General features: G+C 36.6%; 4 protein-coding genes and 1 pseudogene across 6 annotated transcripts; 3 read left to right on the forward strand and 2 right to left on the reverse strand.

Annotated features, from left to right (window-relative positions):
* Positions 1–6: 6 nt before the first annotated feature.
* Positions 7–2,991, forward strand: LOC114729598 (probable inactive leucine-rich repeat receptor-like protein kinase At3g03770; annotated as a pseudogene).
* A 2,087-nt stretch (positions 2,992–5,078) lies between these two features.
* On the forward strand, positions 5,079–11,344 carry LOC114729595 (uncharacterized). 2 transcript variants are annotated; one of them, XM_028916621.1, is made up of 11 exons: positions 5,079–5,149; positions 5,273–5,430; positions 5,588–6,384; positions 6,882–7,084; positions 7,181–8,086; positions 8,759–9,056; positions 9,173–9,400; positions 9,777–9,950; positions 10,180–10,368; positions 10,468–10,581; positions 10,706–11,344. In XM_028916621.1, exons 3-11 carry the CDS (start codon positions 5,671–5,673, stop codon positions 11,039–11,041), a joined length of 3,162 nt encoding a protein of 1,053 aa, XP_028772454.1. In that variant the 5' UTR covers positions 5,079–5,149; positions 5,273–5,430; positions 5,588–5,670; the 3' UTR covers positions 11,042–11,344. The 2 variants fall into 2 exon arrangements, with proteins under 2 accessions (XP_028772454.1, XP_028772453.1); XM_028916620.1 differs by having other exon boundaries at positions 6,882–8,086.
* A 424-nt stretch (positions 11,345–11,768) lies between these two features.
* LOC114729596 (probable adenylate kinase 7, mitochondrial) lies at positions 11,769–13,546 on the reverse strand. 2 transcript variants are annotated; one of them, XM_028916623.1, is made up of 5 exons: positions 13,151–13,546; positions 12,672–12,812; positions 12,429–12,504; positions 12,283–12,401; positions 11,769–12,173 (listed from the first exon to the last, which is right to left on the reverse strand). In XM_028916623.1, exons 1-5 carry the CDS (start codon positions 13,481–13,483, stop codon positions 12,021–12,023), a joined length of 822 nt encoding a protein of 273 aa, XP_028772456.1. In that variant the 5' UTR covers positions 13,484–13,546; the 3' UTR covers positions 11,769–12,020. The 2 variants fall into 2 exon arrangements, with proteins under 2 accessions (XP_028772456.1, XP_028772455.1); XM_028916622.1 differs by having other exon boundaries at positions 12,283–12,504.
* Positions 13,547–20,220: 6,674 nt separating this feature from the next.
* Positions 20,221–20,925, forward strand: LOC114729591 (putative calcium-binding protein CML19). The gene has a single exon (XM_028916617.1). The coding sequence runs from the start codon at positions 20,221–20,223 to the stop codon at positions 20,689–20,691; it is 471 nt and encodes a 156-aa protein (XP_028772450.1). The 3' UTR covers positions 20,692–20,925.
* A 2,564-nt stretch (positions 20,926–23,489) lies between these two features.
* On the reverse strand, positions 23,490–25,699 carry LOC114729592 (protein LYK2-like). Its single transcript, XM_028916618.1, has one exon. The coding sequence runs from the start codon at positions 25,518–25,520 to the stop codon at positions 23,490–23,492; it is 2,031 nt and encodes a 676-aa protein (XP_028772451.1). The 5' UTR covers positions 25,521–25,699.
* Between the last annotated feature and the right edge of the window lie 502 nt (positions 25,700–26,201).

Here is a 26,201-nt window from a genome sequence, read left to right on the forward strand (position 1 = left end):
AGAGAAAACCGTTTAGGTTCTAAACTGCCATTGATGCCCGCAGGAGTGGTCACAGTTCTGCTAAGTAATAACTCATTTTCTGGCGAGATACCGAAGCAGTTCAGTGAATTGGGTCGGCTTCAACATCTAGATCTCTCGGCAAATCATCTGAGTGGAATACCTCCATCTTTCTTGTTCTCATTGCCAAGCATCAGCTATTTGAATTTGGGTAGCAATGTGCTGAGCGGGTCACTTCCAGATAAACTAAGTTGTAGCAGCAAACTTGGTTTTGTGGACATTTCTAGTAACAAATTAATTGGTGAACTTCCTTCTTGCTTGGCCAATACGTCCAATAGAAGAGTTGTCAAATATGATGGAAATTGTTTAACTCTCGATTCTCAAGATCAGCAGCCAGGTTCTTATTGTGAAGAATCCAATACGGAGAGGAAGAAATCAATGGCGCGGAAAATAACGTTAGCAGGGGCCATCCTTATTGGACTTGTTCTTGTCCTTGGGATTTCGGTATTAGGAGTTTTCTTTTGTAGAAAATGTCTGAGGAGAAGGGCAGCTAAGCATCATTTGTTGCCAAAGAACGCGCAAGATAATTCCACTACAGGGTTTTCATCTCAATTCCTCGCAAATGCCAGTAAGTATGCTAGTTAAAGAACAAGGTTCTATTGTTCGATCTTAATATAGTAATATATAGCGAGTCTTCAAGTCTGTAGTTTTTTATTGGATATGCACATCTGAAATAGTTAATGTTCTGTTTTCAATTTCTTAAGGGTTCATTTCTCAGGCAGTGAAGCTAGGGGCACAAGCTACATCAATCTGTCGACCAATTTCAGTTGAAGAATTGAGGGAAGCCACAAGAGACTTTGACTTGTCAGCTTTTATTAGTGAAGGCTCCTTAGGAAAGGTACCCTTCAGACTTAAAACGTTACTTTAACTGTTCTTTTTTCCCTGGTCTCCAATTCTGTGTGATTTCCGCATTTCAGCTATACAAAGGAAACTAGAGAATGGATCCTACGTGGCAATACGATCTTTAGTTCTGTCAGAGAAATGCTCAATTCAAAATCTTAAAGCTCGGTTGGATTTATTCTCAAAGCTTCAACATCCAAATTTGGTCAGCCTATTGGGTTATTGTATTGATAATAGTGAACAAGATGATTCAACCACCTACAAACTTCATCTTGTATATGAGTATGTGCTCAATGGGAGTTACCGAGCCTATCTGTCAGGTTGGTGTGGCATCATAGTGTATAGTTGAGAGCTTAAAATATCACCATTTGTTGCTTTCTTCGAGACATCATATCTTGTTTCTTTTATCTGGAATTGCAATTATACAGAACTCCCTACTCAGGATGAAACTACAGAGAACTCGTGTCCAGTTTTTTTAGCCCCTCTTTATATGACCGATTTAATCTCGAAGTTCTAGACCCACTAATCTAGCTTTATTTATACCTGCAGAGTTTTCTCTAGAGAAGCCGCTCAAGTGGTCTGATAGATTGGCAATTTTAATTGGGGTTGCCAAGGCTGTGCACTTTTTACATACTGGGGTTATTCCAGGTTGTTTTAACAACCGATTGAAGACAGACAATATTTTGCTTGATGAGCATCGCTTTCCCAAGTTAAGCGACTATGGAATGTCCATCCTCGGAGAAGAGATTGAAAGGTTTGAGGTATGTTTGCTCGCTATTGAACTCAGCTGTTTGACCTATATGCAATATGAATGATTATTTAGTGACTCGTTTCTTTCTAATTATTGGACAGGCAAAGAGACAGGACTCAAAATCATGGTATGGATGCTGATAGTAGCTTATTTTACTACCAGTTACTGCTTATAACTGGATTTTAAATTTGCACTCCCCTATTGCCCTCTTTATGCATTGAACTCATATCCTGTTCTCACAGCCACAACCATAGCCGTTGCTATATTAGTTGTCTTAACATGTTGGCCGTTCTACTCTTTATGAAAAGTAGAATGCTGAATGTCTTGCATATAGTTTAAATCCTTTTTCTTCAATGACATATTGGATGGTTTGGTTCTATTTGTGTTGTTGATCAGTGACCAACAAATCATTCTGCCCAACTGTTCTTGCAGCCAAAGGGCAGCATTTGAGGATGATGTTTATAACTTCGGGTTCATATTACTTGAATCACTTGTTGGACCTATAGCAAGCGGACAAGGGGAAGCGTTTTTTCTGAATGAGAAGGTAACAGGAAAACTTATGGAAACCTGTGTCTCGTTGAACATATTAAATGGCTGGGTAGTCTTGTACTGTGAAATTTTCATATTCTTCAATCTTTGCTATAATGAGGCTTCCAGTTCTTTCTAAAGTTTCATCCCGACCTTTAACGTTCAATTCTGGTCAAAGTCCTGAGAATTCACGAGTTTTAAATTTCTTGGATGAATGACAAAATGCAGAAGTTTTGGGATACTGATTTGTTTATGTGAACAACAGGCATCCTTCGGAAGTCAAGATGGCAGAAGGAAAATTGTGGATCCCATAGTGTTGACATCTAGCTCTCAAGAGTCATTATCAATCGCAATAGCGATAACAACCAAATGCATATCTCCAGAACTTTCCTCTCGCCCCTCATTCGAGGATGTCCTGTGGAACTTACAGTATGCAGCTCAAGTGCAGGCCACAGCAGATGCAGACCAGAATTCAGAATCTACATCAGAATCTCAAGATTATAGGAGGGACAAATCCTGGGATTCAATTGGTTCACATCCTTCTCCGACAAAGCAGATTATTAAACCCCAGAATCATCGTAGGATCCATAAGTAACTGCAGTGTCAGATTGCAACAACAGATGTAAAGTTGTAGATGTTGTTTTTTCATGTCTCTATAGAGTTTTGATCAGGTAGAGGTAGAAGGGATTGATATTCTTTATAGAATCAGGAACAAGAGTTCAAATTCAGGACATTAAAGCAAGTCATGAACTTTTATAACCGCCGCCAGCATGAGGTCGTGACGAAATAAAGTTAGCGGTTACTTTTCTGATTAACAGCTTCTTGTGCCAACTTCTAGCAGGAACTTGTCTGTCCTTTTATTTGTAAATAAAGAAGAGTTATCAGATTAGAGGGGCAGAGGGAATATCTCATTGCTGAACTGAAACAAAAAGGAGAGGGAAGGAGGAGCGTCAAATCCCACTTCAAGGACAGACAAATCTATGGCTTTATCTTGGCAAAAAATAAAATGTATAACGTAAAAGCAAAGAAAAATATCATATATTTAAGGTATACTTTAGTCAGTCGTGATCTTGAAGTGGACAGCGCAACCGATGACATTATCCGCTTTGGAGAATGAAGTTAAGATTATTATGCCAAAAAATAAAATGGATTTGCAAGCTGAGCTTTACAAGGTAAACTAGTTAACCGCACATTGGTCTTGTACTATTATGATGGAGACTGGTGCACCCAACCTTGTAAGGAGTGTTAGGTGACAAATAGCACATAAGCTATGCTTTAGCCCCTTTCGTGCTTTGATTGCTACACACTCACATCAAATTGAAATTCAGGTCACTTGAAATTCCAACTAGAGCAGGGAGCTATACATGCTTTCTAATTTCTATAGATTTTCCCCCTTTTCTTGTGGGTGATGTTTTGAAGATCTCAACCTAACCATCAAAACAAGTTTGATGTTGCTTTTCTTGAAGGGATGGCCTGCTTGATTTAAATCCTGCAGTCTGAAATTGCAGACCACTCTATTAACATGCTTTAAGCGAGCGAAATTAGCTCTTGCATTGGACACAACTAAACAAATCTCTTTCTTGTGTATCCCTTTTTTGCCCACCACGACATAGCCAAACAAATACAAATCTCACAGAACTAAATCTTTGATTAGAGAAAAAAAAAATTGGCCGAAAAGAAAACGTTAAAAAATGGGAAGACGGAAAAAATAAGACCGTTGGCTAAATTCGTAATCTTGCACACGAGTATAGAGATTTGAGAACGCCCTAACTTAATTCAGGCAACCTCTGTTTCAGAACATCGTTTTTGATCCCTCTGATTTTACAAACATTTCAATTGAAACTCCTGCAATTACTTTCTATTTGTTTTACTGACGCCGTAATGTAACCATGGCACCAAGCCACTAACCCTAGATTCCCATGAAGTCAGCTTTCTTTACTTTCTCTGTTTTCTTGGCTGTATTGAGTTGTTTGGAAGCATCCAAAAGTATTTCACAAAGTATTTTTTCGCAAAACGAGACAAATTCCTCTATATATTTATTTCGTATATTGTAAAAATATTTTTAAAATCATGGTTTAGTTTTCATCCAAACACCGTATTTAATAATTGTTTACTAATATTAAGAAGATACATTATTGAACTGAATTGGAGTACGGACACCGAATTGAAACTCGAACATTTACCTGAAGCCATATACCTAAGCATTGTGCTTCAAACTTCGAAACGGACAAGAGAAATAATGATATAAGGACAATATGCATGTGAGAACCATGGCGAGAAGAGCCCAGCCCCTGACAAATTCGAAAAAGAAAGGAGGTCAGGGTGCAAACGCACACCACTATCCCTAAATTCTCAATCCATTTTCTTGGGACTATGTCCATAAATTTTGTTTTGGCTACTTAGTACAATTGTCATGAAAATTTAACACTGATGATACAAAATAATAAATTACCGTGTTCAGCTTGTAATTTATATTCACCGTCATCTTTTTTATTTATTTTTATTTAATTCCGTTTTTAATATTTTATTGTATTTTTGGGGAGGCATAACATCGTCAGTCATCTTTCACTGTCAGCTTGTGAGTCCCACAGACTCAGATATCTTGGAGTCTCAGAAACGAGGACCCATTTCGGAGTCATGACAACGAACTTCTCCAGCTAGTTTTTGCCGCTTTGTCAGTCCTACCACTTCCACCCACTACTTTTTCCGGTAAGCTTACCTTAAGCTAAATCTGCCTCTTGTTATGTTTTACGCCTTTTTTTGGTTTTTAAATGCATTTGTGTTCATGTGTTTATTATTTAACTTGCAAGTAAGTTCATGAAATTTTTGCTTACTTTAAGCTTCAACTTGCATGGTTCTTTTTCTTGGTCAAAAAAAAAAAAAAAAAACTTGCATGGTTCTTTTAATGGATTTTCTGACGCACTCCGCCTCGGTGGATCTGATGTTTCTTACTTTGGTTATGAGGACTAGCAGGTGAGAATTTTCTGCATTTGTATGTTAGTCCAGCTCGTAAACAAACTCTGTTTATATGCTCAATGCAATCATTTTCTGAAAGGCGGGAGGTTTTGTCCTGACTTCATTTCAACTTTCAAATAGTATGTGTAGTGGCTTCAGTGTCCAAGTCTTAGATATATTCTCAAATGCTGCGTCTTGCTTAGCCAACTCACTGTAGAGCTCTCTTGACTCTCACGGTTTCTCATCCCTTTCTTCTCATCTTGAGTCAGCTGAAGCACACTCACAGTCAGAGACGAAAGGTAAGGGCCAAATAGATTTTTTCCCTTAATGATTCCATAGGAATACGATCTCAATTTTCTCATTCTCTGTATTGCATTCTCCTGATTTCTGACTTCTATTATCTTTAAAACGTAATCGTCCATCCTAATTTCCTGCACTTAATCTGTTGCACTTCAGAGGGCTTGTGATTTCACACATCTCACAACATTGAGGTTTGAAGTGATTAATTCATCAGTACAGGAGTCATCATATCTGCAGCAATGGTTCTAGGCTTGAAAGGAAAGAACAGGAGAAGTACCACTGTTCAAATTGATTACCTTGTTCATATACAGGAGATCAAACCTTGGCCCCCTACTCAATCCCTCAGATCTCTTCGTTCTGTATTAATTCAATGGGGGAATGGTGGACGCAGTTCAGGTTCTACCAATGTTGTTGTCCCCTCTCTTGGTTCTGTTATCGGTGAAGGAAAAATTGAATTTAATGAGTCATTTAATCTTCCTGTTACTCTGTTGAGGGATATGTCTGTCAGAGGCGGTAATGCTGATGTATTCCAAAAGAATTGTTTGGAGTTCAACTTGTATGAGCCTCGAAGAGATAAGGCTGTTAAAGGTCAGTTGTTGGGAACTGCGCTCATAGATTTGGCAGATTATGGTATGCTCAAAGAGACGTTGAGCATTAGTGCTCCATTGAACTGCAAGAGAAACTTCAGAAACACAGATCAACCACTTTTGTTCATTAAAATTCAGCCTATTGAAAAAGATCACAATAGCTCGTCCTTAAAGGATAGGTTTTCAAAAGCTGTGTCGAAGGGAAAAAGTGTTGGTGACTCTGTCTTGGAATTGATGAATGAAGAATACACTGAGGAGGCTGAGATTGCCTCTTTTACTGATGATGATATTTCCTCACATTCATCTGTGGCTGCAGTTACTCCTGCCCTTGAGTCCAATGGAAACATAACTCCTGAACTTCAAGAGGTACCTTTGTTTTCTTCCATTCCTTCCTCGTATTGACTGAAGCGTCCACTCTACCTTTTTGTAACTGTGTTAAGATTAATGTGCGTGACTATTTATTTGCAAAGGCCTAGTCTTGTGAAAGATAGAACATGACCAATTAAAGAGATAGAGAGGAAAAAAGGGGATCTTTCACTTGGGGCTTGTTGGTCACTTTTGACGAGCAAACGTTTTTAAAAAGGCATTTTTTTGCCGTAGTTTTTTAAAAGGCATTTTACAGTGCAGATTTATGTTCTATGTGTACTCATGCAATCACTAGTAACATCCGTTGGAGAGGGATTAGAGACCACTAATGCATGAAAGCATCTTTGTTCTTCTGAATTTCATGTAAAAAGAGAAACTGTATCTTCGCTTTCCATCAATGGCATAATAATGCAGTCTGCTTGTTGGTTGAATCTCAGAATATCACAAATCCTCATCATACTATATTATTTGATATGATAATTGTAACCAAATCGCAGAATGGATCTACTCAAAACACAGGTAGGAATGATAAGAAGCATCCACTGGCTTTGGAAACAAGGATTGGAAAATTGAATACAATACCACAAGATACATATAAGAAGCTGGAGAGGAGTTCACCATACACATCGTCAGTGGATGAACTATCATCTCATCTTGAGAGTCCACTAAATGGTCAAGCTTCTATTAGTTCTCATCATAGGTCAGTGACATCCCAAAAGCATGTTGTCTCGTCAATCAGTCATCGTTCTTTCCCATCTTTGGCACTTGATAATTTTGACGAAAATCCTAAGACCAGGACTGACAGCAGCTACTACGAGCATTTGAATCAGGAGTTTCAAATAAATGCTGATACAAGTGGAACTATAACTACAGATTCTCAATTAAACCGCAATGAATACACTTCTCATGGCTATCCTAGCAACGCAGCATCTCCAGATAGTAATCACTATGAGGGAAAGAATCCTGGCACTGCAAGCAAGGATGATTCTGAAATCAACGACAAACTTTATAAGGGATGTAAGGAAGCTGAAAATTATCATGTGGAAGGCATAAGTGATAAATCTTACCGTACTTCTGTTGAGGATAAACATGAAAATGAAATTTCTGATTTGTATAAGCAATGCCACGTGACGTCAGATGAACAATCTGTAACTGAAGGTGTCAAAGATCAAATCTCATTGAGTGCAACTGCATATAATGGGACAAATATTGGTTCAAAAGGCCATAGTCTGAAAAGTGAAAGATTAAATCATGTAAAGTCTGTAAGGTCACCGACAGACTCAACACTGAGTACAGGATCACCTGGCAGCAATCATCATGCTGAAGTGAAGGGTGCTGGCATGGTTGGAGACGCACAAAATAATGGAGGGAATATCAGAGTCAGTGACAAAAAAGATTCCAAGGTTTATCCAAAAGAAGCAAGGGGTTCAGTTTCAGACAGTAAAATCAATCTTTTGGAAAGCAAGATAAAGATGCTTGAAGGAGAGTTAAGAGAAGCTGCGGCAATAGAGGTTGCTCTATATTCTATAGTTGCTGAGCACGGAAGCTCCATGAGTAAGATATATGCCCCAGCTCGGCGCCTTTCTAGGCTGTATTTTCATGCTTGTAAAGAAAATATTCAAGCAAGAAGGGCTGGGGCTGCTAAAAGTGCCGTTCATGGACTAGTACTCGTTGCAAAGGCGTGTGGAAATGATGTCCCAAGGTACACCTGAGCTAAACATATTTTCTATTGCATATAATTTTAAGCATTTTCCCGCCAACCTGTTGAAATTTGTGCTAACAGTGAGGCTAAGAAGTGATCATCATCCACTTATTTCTATTTATAATATTACTTAATATAATCATAAATACAGAAAACAGAAACGGAAAATAAACTATCATTAATAACTAATTCTCTGGATAATGGTGAGGGAGGAAAGATTACATAGTATCATTTATCCTTTAACACATCATATCATGAATTAAGTTAACATTTTGATATATTTTGTAGTTCAAGCATCAAAACTAATTGCATCGTCATAAAAAGTTAGAGGTCAGTAAAAATGATATTGCCTTTGATCAGTTAATTGAGAAAACAAGGGGATTCGTCAGCTTAAATAAAGTTTCCTTCATTATTTGCTAAGCTTGCCTAGATGGCTCTGTCAAAATACTTACAAAATGAGACTTAGCTTAATTTAAACTTTACAAATAATTAGATATAAGATCAAATGGTGAATGCAGTAGATATCTTGCCAACGGTCCTATCTAATGAGTCAGAGTAGTGGTTAGAGGTTGATGAACTGATATGATATTTTGCTAGTTCTTGCTACATTAGAGAAATTATATCTTCATCATAAGCTCTACCACCTGATTGACCTCTGGCACCCGACTACAGGTTGACATTTTGGTTGTCTAATTCTATTGTGTTGCGAACAATTATATGCCAAACCATAAAAAAAGTGGTACCCTCTGCTACTGCTGGACCTAGTGTCAAAAGGAAAACTGGGAAAGAGGGGAATGACAAGATAACTCTCTCGTTGCGATGGAAGGGATCCTCTCCCAGAAAAAATGAAAATACCACTGTTGAGCAAGGAGGTTTTGGTAACTGGGATGACCCCCTTGTATACATATCAGCACTGGAAAAGGTAGAAGCTTGGATCTTCTCTCGCATTGTGGAATCTATCTGGTGGCTGGTAATCCCTTAACTATTTTCTCCTTCAAAACAACCCTAAAGCAGCATTCTAGATCTGGTTAAATATTACAAAATCCTGTTGGCATCTAATCCGAGTTCTTCCTGGTCTGTATCCAGACTATGACTCCACATATGCAACATCGTGGTGATGCAAAGTTCACCAAAAACGGTGCAGGCTCTTCCTCATGGAAAACCTTTGGAAAGTTGTCTAGCTCGCGTGATCACGAACAGGGGAAGTTTTCACAAGATATTTGGAAGAATGCTTTTAGGGAAGCCTATGAAAAGCTGTGTCCCATTCGAGCTGGAGGGCATGAGTGTGGCTGTTTGCCAGTGCTATCTAGACTGGTTAGTCTATAATTTTCCCCCTCTACGATGGTGTCGAAACGTATTTCTATTATTCTTTCTTTTTTGGTCTATTACTGTTCCTGATTTCAAAATTCTCTTCTTCTATGGAATTTAATACCTGAGATTCCTGGTAACAAGTGAATCTTTAATAGAAACTGCTCCTTGAAATCTTGAGTTAGTGATAATGACCGTCATGAGGGTTGCCTCTTTTATATCTGGTCCAATCTTTGATTCAGTTGAATCAGGATGGTTGACTTGCAAGTTACCTTCATGCTTATGATTTGTGCAAATTGCTTAATATGTAATTACTCACAAAGCTCCTGACCTGCAAGTCTCGAACATGACATCAGAAAGCTTTTCTTTTGCTAAATCTTAGATAATGGAGCAGTGTGTGGCAAGATTAGATGTGGCTATGTTCAATGCAATTCTTCGTGAATCTGCTGATGAGATCCCAACTGATCCATTATCTGATCCAATTAGTGATCCCAAGGTTCTTCCAGTACCCCTTGGAAAATCAAGCTTTGGAGCCGGTGTGCAGCTAAAAACTGCGGTATATTTCTCATGCACTTGCGTGACCTTCAATATGACTCACATAAACCTGAAAATACAAGTTCAATTCATGTTTTTCTTTCTACGGATAATTTTATTCATCTTGAATGTGGCTCTATTAATAGACCAACAGTATAGCTGATGAGAGGGCTCCACATAAATTATTCCATATAATGTTGAAAGTGCATTGACTCATGACGTTCTTTTGACCTGTGGGCTGTACTTTCCAGATCGGGAACTGGTCTAGATGGCTTACTGACCTATTTGGTATTGATGAGGACGACTCACTTCAAGACAACGATGACCTTAATGATGGGGAACAAAATGCACCTTTCAAGTCCTTCCATCTTCTTAATGCACTGAGCGAACTCTTGATGCTTCCTAAGGATATGCTACTGGGTACATCTGCCAGGAGCGAGGTTTGGTGATGAACTTGAGATGTTCCTAGTTTTCTCCATTATCGTAACTGCAAAGAGTTTCCTTCCTCAGTCATGATGAAAGGAATTTTGTTTGTGAAGGTATGCCCGATGTTTAGCGCACCAGTAATCAAGAGGATTTTGAACAATTTTGCACCAGATGAGTTTTGCCCTGATCCAATTCCAACTGCCGTTTTTGAAGCTCTGGATTCAGAGGTTAGATAAACAAATATGCACATTGTTTTCTTGATAATTCACTTAATGTCGTGATGAATTTCCTCCTCACCGTAGAGTATATTTCATGGAATTTATTTGAAATCTTTTTTTCGATCTTATACAGGAGGACCTCGAGGACGGTGGGGAGTCTGTCAAAAACTTCCCATGCATTGCGACTCCCATAGTCTATATGCCTCCCCCTGCATCTTCCACAGCAAGCATAATTGGAGAGGTTGGAAGCGAAACTAAGCTGAGAAGAAGCAGATCTTCGGTTCTCAGAAAGGCATACGCCAGTGATGATGAGCTCGATGAATTAAACTCTCCACTGTCTTTGATATCTAACGATGGTTTCATGTCTAAGCCACATTCTACAAAATCCAACTGGAAGTCGAAAGAAATTCAAAATTCATCTGCTGTCAGGTATAAACTCCTCACGGATGTATGGGCCAACAGCGAATAATCTCGCGGAGTCTGCACAGCGATGATACTCTCTGGCTGCTCCCTTTCTGGGAGGGACATCACTTGTACAAAAGAAACGGCGATATCCCCTTTGCCACATCAGATATAAATTCGTAACATAATGTATATTAATATTATTTAGACAATCACGACGTATAGCTTAGTACATAATATAGGGTCCTAGAGGCCAGAACAGATATCTGATAGATTGAGGTGTTTTTATCCAACACACGCTTGTTTCTAATTTTGTTTAATAACAGTTTGTCCCGTAATGGAAATGCAGAAAGTCTTCAGTAGAATCGAATATCAATGGTCGTATGATTTATTCTAAAAAGAAAACGACTGCAAGTACCACCAGAAGTTGAGGCATTGACCCAATAGACAGCTATCGCATCTTTTGCTAGTTTAGCAATCTAGTTATAAGCAAGCCTGAAATTAATGGACTGAAAAATTAAGAACCTGATTGAGGATGCTCGATAATAAGATATCTGGGATATCTTATCCTCCTCGGCGTTCGCCTGGCTCGAAAGTAATTAACGAACAGAGTCAAGGGGGAAGATATACTGGTCCGCCACTAGCGTGCATTCTGATTTGAGTGGGCGCTTGCGAGAAAGCAGACCGGCACAGAACAGTTCAGATCCTCGGAACCCAAAAGCCATCGTCACATAATTATTGGACGGCATTGTCACCCAAAATTAACGAGCTGAAAAAAAGCGCACAGAACCAGAAAAGAAGATAACATGCTCACTTGTAAAATATAGTGGTCATACAGGGCCGTATTCTGTGCCTTTCTTTACTTTAGGCAACATACCAAGGGTATAGTCTCGGTGTTTTCCAAAATTAAAAAAAAAACGAATAAAGATACGAAACAAAACTTGCGGAAATTATTAAAAAATTTCCGATTAACTCTGGCTCTCATATTCACAAGTACTAGAACGCCGCGAAGGAATGTGAACGATGGGTGGAAGAGTGATGGCCCATTAGGCAGTCAACTTCTGTGTAGAACTATTAGCATTAATGTGCTGAAGATGTAATGCAGCCAGAAGCCCCTGCCAGGTTTCTCCAGGTCCACCGGCCACTTCAAAATTAATAAGCTTCTCCTGCTTACAGTAGTAATCTTCCAACGGCTTGCTCTGGAAAAGACAAACAGCACTAATGATTAGACGCAGTTACTCATAATAGAACCAAATGTAACTGATATCTAACTGTAACTTCTAGAAAGGAAGAAATGGTTATTGTCACCTGTTCTCCAAGGTGGCGGAAATTTTCTTCACGAGAACTTCCCCAACGGGATTTTAATTGTTCATCCTGCAACTGCTCAGATGGAGTACCGCAGCAGCTCATTTGTATATACTCCTGACGGGGTGTAAATTTTCCACTTTCCAGGTTTTTCTTCGCGGAGTTTTCTTCCAAGCATTTGAAATTCACAACCAAATCAACATGAACAATTTGATCAAGAATCTCCTGTAACAGATAAGCAACTGTCAATGATAAATGGAAGGAGTCATACAGTACATATGTCCCTTAACTCCTGCGCATGACATCAGTTACTAGAGAATAAACTCACACGGTCAAAGAAATAAGGTATCATGAGTATTATGATTTCTGAAAACAAAAGCAATTAAACTTACAGCCTGAATCCTTGTACGGGGAATTCCATCCAGAATGAAGCCATTTTCGCCTCTAGAATATCCTTCTTCGAGCCTTCTCGACAGCAATCCGAAAATTATTTCCTCGGGAACAAGCTTTCGTTCGTTCAGAGCATTAGCTATCTGGAATGGAGAAAGATGCGTAAGAATACAAAGTATGACATGCATTGGAAGGAGAGACTATCAAATCAACAGAGCTGAAGGCTGAAGCATGTATAATGAACTTCCAGACTTCAACACTCATTTGCCGATTCGTAAAATATTAAACAAAAACCACAGCTGAACTACCTCGATTTTGACACAAGCTCAAGGTGTTTTGCCCAGGAAATTAGCTTATTACCCTTTTTCCTCGTATCATACGGCTAATTGTTCCCTATCGAATGCTCTTGCCGCAACTTTCCGAACAATTAAAAAAAAAAATGCAGAACCATGAATTCTTAATTTACAAGAGATGAAATGACCTGCTGGTAGAGAGCAGAGCGTGGCGTCAGCTCCTGACGAAGAAGACTGCCCATAGAAATGTGGGGAACTTCAAGCAACTTGGAGAGCCTCTCGGCAAAAACGTGCCGTTTAACGCCCGGCTCCCCGATCATTACCCACTGAACTCCACGCTCCGTCGCCCAACCCGCGGAGTCGGCCATGGCTCTGGACCCGCACAGCTCGTACTCATCTTCATCGTCGTCATAGTCATACTGAACCGCCAAAGCCGCCGATCCGAACGCTCGGTTGGAGAGGAATCCAAGGGCTCTGAGCGACGGTGGTGAAGCCACTCTCCGAAGGCTGATCGCGGCCATTGGCAACGGCGGCGAGTGGCAGTAGGGCTTCTATCTCACACAACAAAGGAGCAGAGCAAACTGCGCCAAGAGGGATTGAGGAATTTCGACACGAGGTTTTAAGAGGATCTCATCCCACTGAGAAGTTGGGGGAAATGCCGTAAAAAAACGCGTTAATTACGAAAATGCCAGCTGGTCGTGATCATTAATTAATCAGGAGGGCTCGTGGCGGGAGCAAGCCTGGCGGGAACTTTTGACAACTGTCAATTTCTGTATGGCGGTTACAAAAGCATTCCGTCAGAGATGTTAGGCCTTGGGAAGAATTCACTTATATATTTCATATATTTTAAAATAGTTAGTATAATTTTTATTTTTTAAGTTTATTCTTATTTTATTTTTAGTCTCTCAAATTTTAAATTATAGGTTTTATTTTTTCTATGGGCAAAATTATCCAAATTTTTATTAAATTATATAGACTAATATTTTAAATAAAAAGAACTTGAGGGACCAAAACCTATGATTTAAAATTTAAAAAATCAAAACCAAAAGGAAGACAAATTTAAAGGATCAAAGTTTATATAAACACTATTAAAATTATGATTTAGTTTTCACTCGAACATTTTCTTATTTGGTCTTTGTCATAATGGTCATTGTAAAATTTAATAAAATATTTTATAATTAATCATTGTAAATATAAAAATCATTGCCCCTTTATAATAATCTTCTCATCTTTTTTCCCAATAAATTAATATGAAATTTATAAGGAAAAGTTTTCCTTCTAAATGTAAGTCCTTTTAAAAAATTGTAAATTTTTTTAATATAAACTAAATTCAGCTAATTTTATTAATATTTAAAAATAATTAGCGAGACTTTATAAAAATACTAGAAAGAGTATATATTAAATGTAAATTGCCGGTACTTCTCTTAATCCTTCTCTTTCGTATAGTAACTCAATAATAACTATATATTATAGAGCATTATTCAAAAAAATATTAAGCTTCAACAAGTTATAATGACTTGTAAATAAAAATTGAGGTGAACCGGCACGTACTTAAATATCATTCTAGTCTTTAATGTAGGTCATTTGTAATATATTCTTACATATCAAATAATACGTTGAATTATCAAAAAAATTTAATTTTATAACTATTAAAGTTTTCTCCTTTTCATATTTATAAATCATGTTTTTCTTTTATTTTTCTGTTTTCAAATAGCACTAAATAAAGATAAAATTAAAAAGGATTAAGGTGCATCTAATATCCTGAAATATGCATCTTAAAATATTTTATGGTGTATCTAACACCAAGACAAAAAAATAATACACTTTAATTTAATTAAATATATATATATTAAGTATAAGTCACTTATGTTTTGAACAAAAACTTTTTCCTTTAAATGATTTACATATAGGATTTAACAGGTAGTTAAATGAAAGGCTGAACCTTTGGCGGGAAAAAATGGAAAGTCTGCAGTCGCGAATGACATGACACTTTTACGAAATCCCAAGGAGTACTAACGAATAATGATCACGTGTAAAGCTGGGTCCATGGTGTCCAAGAGACTGGGAACTTTGATTGCTCGAGGAACTGACACGTGTATCTCACAGGGGCGACATCGGCAGAGTGGCCTTTGACAAAAAACGCTGCTACGCAGCGGGCATAGAACCGCGGAACTTCACACTGCCCGTTTGCCGGGTTGAGTTCTGCAAGGTCTCTCAGCTCTTAAAATTCAAGAAAGTGAAAACTGAAAGGACACCAAAATGAAGGTTAACTTGGCATCTCTAAATATTTTCCCAGTTATATTTGGTATTTTAAAAAAATTTTGTAATATATTTAATACTGTAAAGTATTTTTTGATAGGTCCAATACCGTGAAATATTTTTTAATGCATCTAGTGTCTTAAAATATTTTTTTAAGTGCGTAAAACACTCAAAAATGTTTTTTTGATACATCTAGTACTAAAACAAAAAAAATACTTCATAAATACAACTAAAAAATATTTCAAGATACTACATGGATTACAAAATACTTAAGGCTGGGTTTTTTTTTTCTGGACACAAATACCTTTCAATCAGACTCAATTCAAGAGCCAACGAAGTACACAATCGGAAAGAACTAAATCACGCCACGATTATAAATATTTTACATACATGTATCTGCAGGCTGATTTTTGAGGATCGGTCCCCGAATTCTGTAGCATTTGAAAATTTTAAAATAATATAAAGAGTTTTATTCTATATTTTGTATGTTCCTAAACCAAAAGAAAGTCTAAGTTAAAAAAAGTGATGAATTGTATTTGAAATGTCTATTGCTGATCCGGATGTCTAATTAAAAGTCATACCCTGAAAAAATAAAGAAAAATGTTGAGTAAGTTACAGGGAAACCAATTTGCTCACGAAAACGATTTTCTTTTAGATATGATCCAACAGGAGCATGTGATAAATACTACTACCTCCGGTCCTTAATATAAAACTCTATTTGATTTTTATTTTGATCTTAAATATAAGACCCCAATCCACTTGGTCTCTCATATTTATATTTTTTTTTTCAAAGTAGCCCTTCTAATAATGATAGTTCTAGTCAATACACTTGATTAGTAAGGATATTTTAGGAAAGACAACACCTCTTTAAGACCAATAACTAACTCAACTTACTTCTTTAATCTCCTCAAATTAGTCAACTGGCTCTTATAATTAGGATTAGAGGTAGTACTACTATGTAATAGTGATATGATCAGCACACATGGAGGAGGAAGAAGAGGAGAATTCTGATAAACTTGTCATTGGAAGTCACGTACACTTAGTTTAAACGAAGTGCAACGCGTGAACAAGGTCTGATCAGTCATCTCAGTTTAGTTTAATACTCAATTGACATTCAACACAAATATTAATATAAAAATAAAATATGAAATTTGTTACTATCCAAGAGCTATCCAACTAATTTCAGCGGATAAAGAAAAATTATAAGTTAATTATCTGTAACGATTATAAGTTAAATTTTTTTAAAGTATATTTTTAATTATGACTACTCTTAAATGAAAACCAGAAATGTTTTAGAGAATGAATTATAAAATTAAGAGATACTCCTCCAGTCTTTAATATAAAACCTATTTAACTAATTTGATTAGATTAAGAAAGTTAGGTAAGTTAAGAAATATGATATGTTTTTCTTAAAACACTATAATCATCTTTCTTAATATCCTTCCCCTCTTTTACTTAATTATGGTTGAGGGAATATCTATATAGGTAACTTAAAAAAATAATAAATATGAGAAATAGGTATTATATTTAAGATCAAAATTAACTCAACAATTAGATTCTATATTAAGGATCGAAAAAGTAAAATAAATTGAAATATTCTATTTAAAATCAAATACAATTTTCAACTAGTTTTTACATCAGCTTTTATGTTAAGTATAGGAGTTAGCATAAGGGCTGTTTTTTTTTTTTGTTGTTTCCCGGGTATAAGGGATGTTGTTGATTTGTACTATTTTTTAGATTTCCAGTAAAGCGCATGGCTTAAAGGGGAGCTAGAATAATTTGCTGCATTAATTTTGAGTCGGCTGACGAAAAATGAAATGCACATGAATTAGAGGACAGGGCTGGTCAAAACTCGAAACATTGGTGCGCCGTCCATCAATAAATATGGTAATAATATTAACATTAATATTAATAGTACATACATGACTTTTTCCATTGCTTCCGCCGGCCCATCCCATCCCATCCCATCCCTTTAATAATTTAATGCTCTGTACATAAAGGTCCCCGTCATCCATTCTCCCAGAGCCCCTCAACCCTTCCTTTTTCTTTTAAATTTTATTATATTTAATATGATACACCTGATCTTTAATACCACCTGTAGCCTTAAATATAAAAATTAATTAACTAATTTAAATAAATTAAAAAATAAGTTAAATTAGTTATTTATAATAAATAGATATTTTTTAAATATTCTTACTAATTATGTATATTAGTTAGAACTAATTGATAAAATTTTAACATGTATAACTATTATAAAAATCATCTTAAAAATTAAATAAATATGAGAGATAAAATAAATTAAAATTTTTATTTAAAATCAGATTAAATGCTAAATTAACTGGATGGAGTAAGATTTAGGAAAAATTGCAAAAAAAAAAGACCATAAAATTGGAAAAATTATAAATTGGGACCAATGACAATATTAATATGGGTTTTGATAATAATTTTTTTGAACTGGTCTCTATATGTAATTTTTTTAATTCTATGGTTTTTGTTGCGATTTTTCCCAAGATTTATATCACAGATGTCTAAAATCTAAATTTTCGGCCATAAAAAACACGGCGGAAAGTTCTCTGCGCTTTCTTGCCGTACAATCGGCAGCTGCGAAGTCCTTTCTGGTACGCTTCACGGCTTCTTAATTAACACTAAATAATCAATTCCACTGATGATGATGATAATAACAACAATAATAACACTTCATTTTCTTAATATAAAAATTATTTAATTAGTTGATTAATTTGAATATATTAAAAAATAGTAAAGTTAGTTATTTGTTATAAATAAAGCTTATTTTTCTTAAAGTAACCTTACTAATCTGTGTATTAGATAAAAATAAAATATTTAATATATACAACAACTATAAAAATGAATAAATATGAGAAATAAAATAAATGAAGATATTATATTTAAGATTAAATTAAAAATTAAATAAACTCTTATACAGTATTAAAAAGACGAGCTATTATTATTATTATAAAACTATGTCGGTAGAGTTTAGCCCATGTGATATGTCAACCCGCGCATAAAAAAAAACGCCCATCCCTAACATCCCATTTTCAATTTCCAATAACATCACTGTGGTTGTTATAGGAGCAAGACCCTCCGTTATTTCTTTGAAATTGTCATTACTGTTAAACATTTCAACAATGAAAATACACATAACAGAAAATGCTACCTCTGATCATAATTATAAGAGCTAATTGACTAATTTGAGAAGATTAAGGATATAAGTTAAATCAGTTATTTGAAATGAATAAGTGTTATCTTTTTTAAAATATTCTTGCTAATTAAGTGTATTAGATAAAATTATCATTATTATAATGATTTTCTTGAAAAAAAATACATAAAGAGATAAAATAGATCGAAATTTTATATTTAAGATCAAAATAAAAATTAAATAAGATTTTGTATTAAATACCGGAGATAGTATTTCACTTTACGCTATCAATCCCGATTGCATAAACAAGATATTTATTGGTAAAAACTCTTATGTTTTGAATTCCAAGTCGACAACTTTAATACTCTCTCTCTCTTTTTTTAAAGTTGTTTCCTTTTATGTGGGAGAAGGCTCTTCGACGGCTCCTCGTATCCCATGGATCAAGATAAGTAGAAAAAGATGGTGCTTCAACCCCGGAAGTTTCGACCTGAATTTCTCCCCACCAGATTTTCGAACCTACTTGATTCCTTCTCCATTCGCATTTAATTACGAAAGGGCCACGCAACTTCGGCCACAGTACGAAAGAGAAAAAATATATAAACTAAAATTAGGAAAAACTGCAATAAGATTCCATCTAAGAGAATTCAATATAAAAAGGTCTCTTAAAATTATCAAATTAATTTAATTACGAATTTGCCTTTATCTTCTTTTTTCAAGTATACATTGACAACTAAAAGTATAGTTATTAACGACTAAAGGAAAAATGATTAACGACTATTGCAGCAGATATTGACAATTCATGCATTATATTTTTGTGATACGTTGAAAAAATATGTTGTTAATATATACTGTGATAGTTGTTAATCATTTTCTCTTAAGTTGTTAATAACTGTTTTTTCATTTATCAATGCATAGTTTAATGCTCTGCCTGGATGGGGAGAAAAGTTGAGAGGAAAGAAAATGAGATGAGAGAAAATAGGGAGAAGGAAAAATTGGAAGGAAGTTGTTATCATTCCTCTTACTTGGATGGATGAGAGAAAATAGAGAGGAAAAAAAATTAACAAATATCTAAATGACTAAAATATCCTTATCAAAATATATCATATTTAAAATTAAATTAAGTTAAATATTGCAATAGAAAAGTTATACTGACATTAGCATCACCAAACAATTTAAAATCAAGTTATTTGATTTATATATATTTTCAGATTATTATGTTTTAAAACCAAATTATTGAATAAAAATATTGTTTTAAGATTAAAAAACAAAAATGAATTACTTTTTAAATATAATAAAAGAAAAATAAATACGAAGAGGAAGAGAGAGAATGGGCAATCATGTAAATCTTGTTTTCCTTCCCAAATATTTCCATATATGGAGAGAAAATTTGGAGAGAAAATAAGGCATGGGACCCACCTTATTTTCTCCTCTACTTTTTTTTCCTCTCATATTTTCTCCCATATCCAAGTAAGAGAAAATGTGTTTCTCCTCATGATTTCCTGTCTAGTTTTTTCTCCTCTATAATTTTCTCTCAATCCAAGCAAGGAGTTAAAAAAAAAAAGGACAATTGGTGATTAAACAGATAAAATCTCTCGTAATGAGGTTTTTTGAGACTTCAGAATAACTTGATAATTTTAATAGACTTTTTTGTGTTTAGTTTTCTTGAGTGGAATCTTATTGTAATTTTTACCTAAAACTATCCCACGTCCTGCAAGTTAACCTGGTCAACCCATTCCACGCACCCACACGCGTCGTTCATCAGTATATATATGCCTCCTTCGTCTACCTCTTGCCATTTCCAAAGTCCTCGTATTGTTGCTTCTTCATCTTCATCTTGTCTTCATGCCATCCGTCGACAGACTTGACATTACGGATTACTATATCACATATATGGATAAGGCGACGCAGTATGGTCGTGTGTTTGAGCACTTCGACGAAGACGGAGACGGGAGGATATCGGCAAAGGAGCTGCGGCAATGTGTGGAGGCGATAGGTGGGGAGTTGACGGAGGAAGAAGCGGAGGCGGCGATGGAGTATTTGGACGCCGACGGAGATGGCCTGGTGGGGTTTGAGGACTTCGTGAGGTTTGTGGAGGGAGGGAAAGAGGAAGAGAAAGTGAAAGACTTGAAAGAAGCGTTTAAGATGTACGAGATGGAAGGAAGCGGATGTATAACGCCTAAGAGTTTAAGCAGAATGCTTGGCAGATTAGGTCAATCCAGAAGCATAGATGAATGCCAAGTCATGATCTCCAGATTTGATCTAAATGGTGACGGCGTCCTCACTTTCGATGAATTTAAGGTCATGATGTTGTAATTACCTTGATTAATTTGTTTCCCTCATCTATATATACACACAGCGGGTGCTGAGCGTACATTTTAGGTCACACATTTACCTTGTTCAATTAGCAGAAAAATGCAAATGTGGACCTGATCTGATATGATTGAAGGGAGAATTTCCATTTCTATTCATTTTTTTCCTCCGTTTGTAATGGAGTGATTGTATAATTAGATTGAATGGATATTCTTGATTCTCTTCAGCTGTTTGTCTTCCTAGCTGTTAATCTATTTCGTGTTTGTTACTATGTTTACTTTTATGCATTGTATTATCGGGACTCGGTCATTGGGAGAATTCACGCGCGTGTGCGCGCGCGTTTATAGATGTTCACACAACGTGCATGTCACGAGCGTATGTACGTGCATACTTGCTTTACATACTCAACGAGAAGGACGCGCCTCATCAGAAAAATATACGCACGAGGGGCTTGTTCTTCGTTGGCGCGCTAATTTTGACAAAAGTAGTACTCCTCCGGATATAAAACTCATTTAATTAATTTGATTAAATTAAAAAAGTTAGGTAAATTAGCTAATTATAAAAAAAGTGACACATTTTTCCTAAAATACTATAATCATCTTTCTTAATACCCCCCTCTCTTCTACTTCATTATGGTTGAGAGAGTATCCATAGGAATAATTTAGAGAAAATTGATAAATATGATAAATGTGTCTTATATTTAAGACTAAAACTAATTCAAGAATTAAGTCATAAATTAAAAACCGGAGGATTATATACATATCATATCACGGTTGGTAGTTAACCAACTGACACGAACATCATGAAACAAGATGATAATGGACATTACAATCACAATATTAAACCCAGGTAATAAAACGACGACGTTGGACCTAGGTGATGACCACATCATTCCTTGAAATATACTATCTTTCATCCATACTATAAAAACTAATTGACTAATTTTAATAAATTAAAAAAATTAGTTAAATGAAAGACAAAATGAAGTAGGGTCTTATATTTATGATCAAATTAACTCTTATAGTAGTACTCCTCTGGTCCTTAATATAGGATCCAATTATTGAGTTTGTTTTGATCCTAAATATAAGACCCATTTCTCATATTTATTAATTTTTTTCTAAATTACCCCATATGGATACTCTCTCGACTATAATCAAGTAGAAGAGGGAGAAGTGGTATTAAGAAAGATGATTATGGTGTTTTAGGAAAAATGTGTCACTTTTCTTATAATTAACTAACTTACCCAACTTCCTTAATTTAATCAAATTAATTAAATGGATATTATATTAAGGATCGAATGAGTATTAAGGAATGGAGGGAGTATTACACAGCTGATCTCAAAAGGTGAAGCAATAAACCTCCCCATGTATTAATCCAAGAGTCATTTTTGAGGGCAACATCTCTATGTTCCTTTTTGCTGGACAGCAGGAGCAGAGAATCCACATTTTCAGGGCGTGGAGAATTAGAGAAATGTACTGTTTGTTTAGTACGTAGAGCGTTATATTATCTTCGGTTTTTAATATAAAAATTAGTTTGATTTTTAATTTGATCCTAAATATAAGACACTAATTTACTTTTTCTTCAATATTTATTTATCCTGCCCTCAAGTAATTCCTATAGTAATTACATATGTTAAGGAGTTACTATCAATAGGTAATTCAAATGTACATGACTACTAAAAGTATTTTAAGGAACACAATATCTATTTACTATAAATAACTAATTTAACTAACCTTTTTAATATTTTCAAATTAATTAACTAGGACTTATAGTATATGATAAAAAATGTTAGGAGGATGAGAAGGGGAAAAAGATCCATGTTCCTGTGATAAAATACTGCTGAATAAGAATGAAATATAATAAATATCACAGTGATGTTGTGGCCTGCAATTGTTTTTTTAATCGTTTTTCTTTTGCACGCCTAATCCAATGCAGAGGTTTATTTCAGTTGGGCCAATTCGCCTTCACACGGTCTCTTCGGGTGCCATGGTTACATTTGGCAGACAGAGTTGACGCGCCAAGTGAAGCAGCTCAACAAATTCATCTTTCATAGGAAGGAAATTATAGAGATAGATTTTTGCAACGTTCGTTATGCTATTTCTCGAAGAGAAGTAAAGAAAGAGCAGAAGAGAATACAACTTCCCATGTTACCATTTGTATAGCTTTCTTCAACCGAAAACTCATCAAGAAAAAAGGAAAAAAGAAGAAAGAAGAAATAACTCTACCTCATATGAGGATGTCAAATAATACCGTCTTTTTGGGGTTTTCTCACACCAACCATGGCTTGAGGGCTCAGGCTCCAAATTTGCTAATCTGTACTGCGTATTTGCATTTTGCAGGTTCCCAATGAATGATATCATCTCTTTTTGACGACACCCGTTTCAGTTATTACATTCAATCATGTGTGACTGTTCCTTTTAAACACATGGAATGTTGGTCCTTTTCACTACGAACGAACCTTAAAGATTTGGTCCACACTGTCAGCAAAATATGCCCTTTACACTGCAGAAGTTTGCTTTTAAAAAAATTAGACCCATTTGTTTATCCCTGTTAGCCTGCAAACCACATCGTGCGCCATTTTATAGCTGCTCTGCGGACTGAATCCGCCAAAATAGCCGGGTCTTCAACGAAGACTGAAAATCTCACTAGGAAAAAAAAAAAGAGGACCAATAATAAGTAGAAAACTGCCTTGTTTGTTACTTATTTTGATCAGTTTCGATATACTTACATATACAACGTAACCACATATTCAATTAAGAGGGCCAAGAGATTGGATTTAATTTGCAGTACAGAAACCAGGATCAGGGTTTTGCTGGTGCTTTCACCAGAGGCTTGGAAGAGCTTTCAGACATCAGCATGTGGTCTTCTTCCGGAAGTTCCTTGACCAATCTGGTTAGCTTTTCCACGACTTCCCCTGCACTTGGCCTCATACCATAATCTTCCTCCACACAAGCTCTAGCAATGTTTGCCACCGTTACTGCTGCATCGAATGAATAATTCTCACCTAATGTCTTGTCCATCCACCCTCTCAGTTCTTCCTCACTTTCTGACTTCAAAACAGACTTTATTTTATCAGTGAGCCAAACGCTTCCTTCTCCCTTCTCAATCGGTCTGCTTATAGGTGTCTGACCAGACAGAACTTCCAGCAAAACCACCCCATAAGCGAAAATATCAGTGCTTGTAGAAATTGCACCTTGGTGTACATATTCTGGTGCCAAATAACCAAGACTCCAAGATGCAGGGTTGGTCGAGTAGAACTTTGGATCCTCTGTCTCGTTCTCAGCACACCCTGCCATCCCAAAGTTCCCTATCTTGGCACCAAATTCTTCGTCTAGAAAGATGTTCCTGCTCTTGATATTTCTATGGACATAGCTTGGGTTCATGACGTGGTGCATATATTGCAGGGCCATGGCCACGTCTAGGCAGATCCTGAGCCTCTGACTCCATTCGAGGAAGCAATAGCAGGATGATATGAACTCGTTCTTTATGGCCAACCCACCATGAAGCCAGTCTTTCAAAGACCCGTTTTTTGCATACTCGAAGACCAGGTATGACTCGGGACCTTCTGTTAAACACGTTCCGAGCATCCGAAGAATGTTGGGATGATGGTGGATCGGGTTATGGAAGAGCCCCATGTCGATTTTTAACACCGTCTCTGTGTGTGTTTGCTTGATTGCCATGTTCTTCCCTTCTAGACGGCCGTGAAATACAGGTCCTTCTATGAGATTGCTTGAACTGAAATCCTCCGTTGCTTTTCCGAGGTCTTCAATAGTGTATGTCTCCAGCAGCATCTTACGAGGAGTTGTGTCGATGATTTTCCCATAGTGGGATCCCTCGAACGAAACTTTCTTGTCGCTGGTGGTTCTTACACTCATATCAAGATGTTGCAGCTCCAAATTGTTTCTTTTGGCAGATTTCTCTTTCTTCTCGTTTCTCAATCGAACCACCGCAAAAGCTGCTAGAAAAGCAAACAGAAGTCCGACTACGACCCCAGCTAACCCAATGTACAGTTCACCCTTCCACGTTTTGGGTTTCCTATGTGGTGGTTTAATTGCTGTAATGCTGCTTGATTGATTACCAGAACTGGGTTCCTTGGGTTTGGCCAGAGAACCAAGAACAGGCTTACCATTAAGTGGGATGAGAAGCGAGGTAAAGGGTGTGAGCTTCGCGGGGTTAAAATCTCTGGAAAATATGCTATTTGCGGAGATTATTGCTTCGGCGGTAGTATTAAACTTTGATGCCAAATTGTGAACTGTATCGCCTTCTGTCACAGGGTAAGAAATCACAAGCTTTGGCTCTGGAGAAACTTTAGATGATAAGGGACACGCACATCTCAGAGGGATCAGCAATCTGGTATCATCATCGAGATCCCAAGGTGACACGCCTGGATTCTTATCACTAATAGCCATGCAGGTTGTCAAGCCTTCCAACGATTGAGCAATACCATAAAAGCTCTCACCTTTAATGGTAGTCTTGCTTATCTCAGCGCTATAGAAGCCACCTTTGCATTTGCAGTCTATTGGTATTAGTAAAGGTTGATCATGAAGAAGAAACTCTGTTTCTGCAGAAAACCCATTTGCATCTGCAATCACGTAACGGTTGAATCCCAAGTAAAAGCTCAAATTGAAGAGAGATGAGTAGTATGAATTGGTAAAGAAAACTGCAAATGTTCCACATTGTGATTCATTTTTACTGCAACGGTAGCCAGAGACATCTGGATATGATGTTGTGTTGCAGCTAGTCAGCTCTTCTCCGAGCGAAAAGACAAAGAGGCAGAAGAACAGAAAGGCCAAAGCTCTCAGGTGGAGAAGCTTGGTGATCATTTCTGCCATTATGCTCAGGACCACTCACTTCAGACAGCTCTAAACGTGGAATGACCTATAAAATACTATAAAAGGCTTCGTCTCTCACATACTCTTGGATCTATACAAAAGCTGAGCAGGGAACAACATCACAACTTTTTTTTCATTTGTGTACAGAGACAGGGTTCTTGGGGATCACAAAGTTTAATTTGACTCCGATTCCTTCATCAACAGATATGAGGCCACGCATCCCAAATCTCTAGCTTCGCTTGTCAGGGTTTATAGGCGGCAAACACTCAACTTCTTTAGAGGCTCCTCGGGCTTCAAACCTGCCTTTATATGCATCTGCCTGTACATGTGAGGATGCTCACTGTTTGTTGATCACATAAATGATTTTTATTTGACGAGCTGAGTATGTAATTAAAATTTAAAAATATAGATTCTTCCTGCTTTTTACTTTAAAATGTAAATGACTCTCAAGTCAGGGGATTAATTCATTTAACAAGGGGTGCACGCAGACCATCAAGAATATTTAAAGCTGCTTAGTTTTTTAAAGCAATTTATGAGTGAGATGCCCCCCCAACGGCCCCCGAAAGCCTACAGGGAGAACAGGACGAAAGATTTAATTGTCCAAGCGCGTAGCTTGTGACAGGTATATTTGTACAAAGTGAAAATATTCTATCTCAGGATTGCAGCTACTAGAAGACGTGG

Source organism: Neltuma alba, unplaced genomic scaffold (assembly GCF_004799145.2).
Source record: "Neltuma alba isolate B1F8T4 unplaced genomic scaffold, ASM479914v2 tig00012648_pilon, whole genome shotgun sequence".
NCBI classification, from domain to species: Eukaryota; Viridiplantae; Streptophyta; class Magnoliopsida; order Fabales; family Fabaceae; genus Neltuma; species Neltuma alba.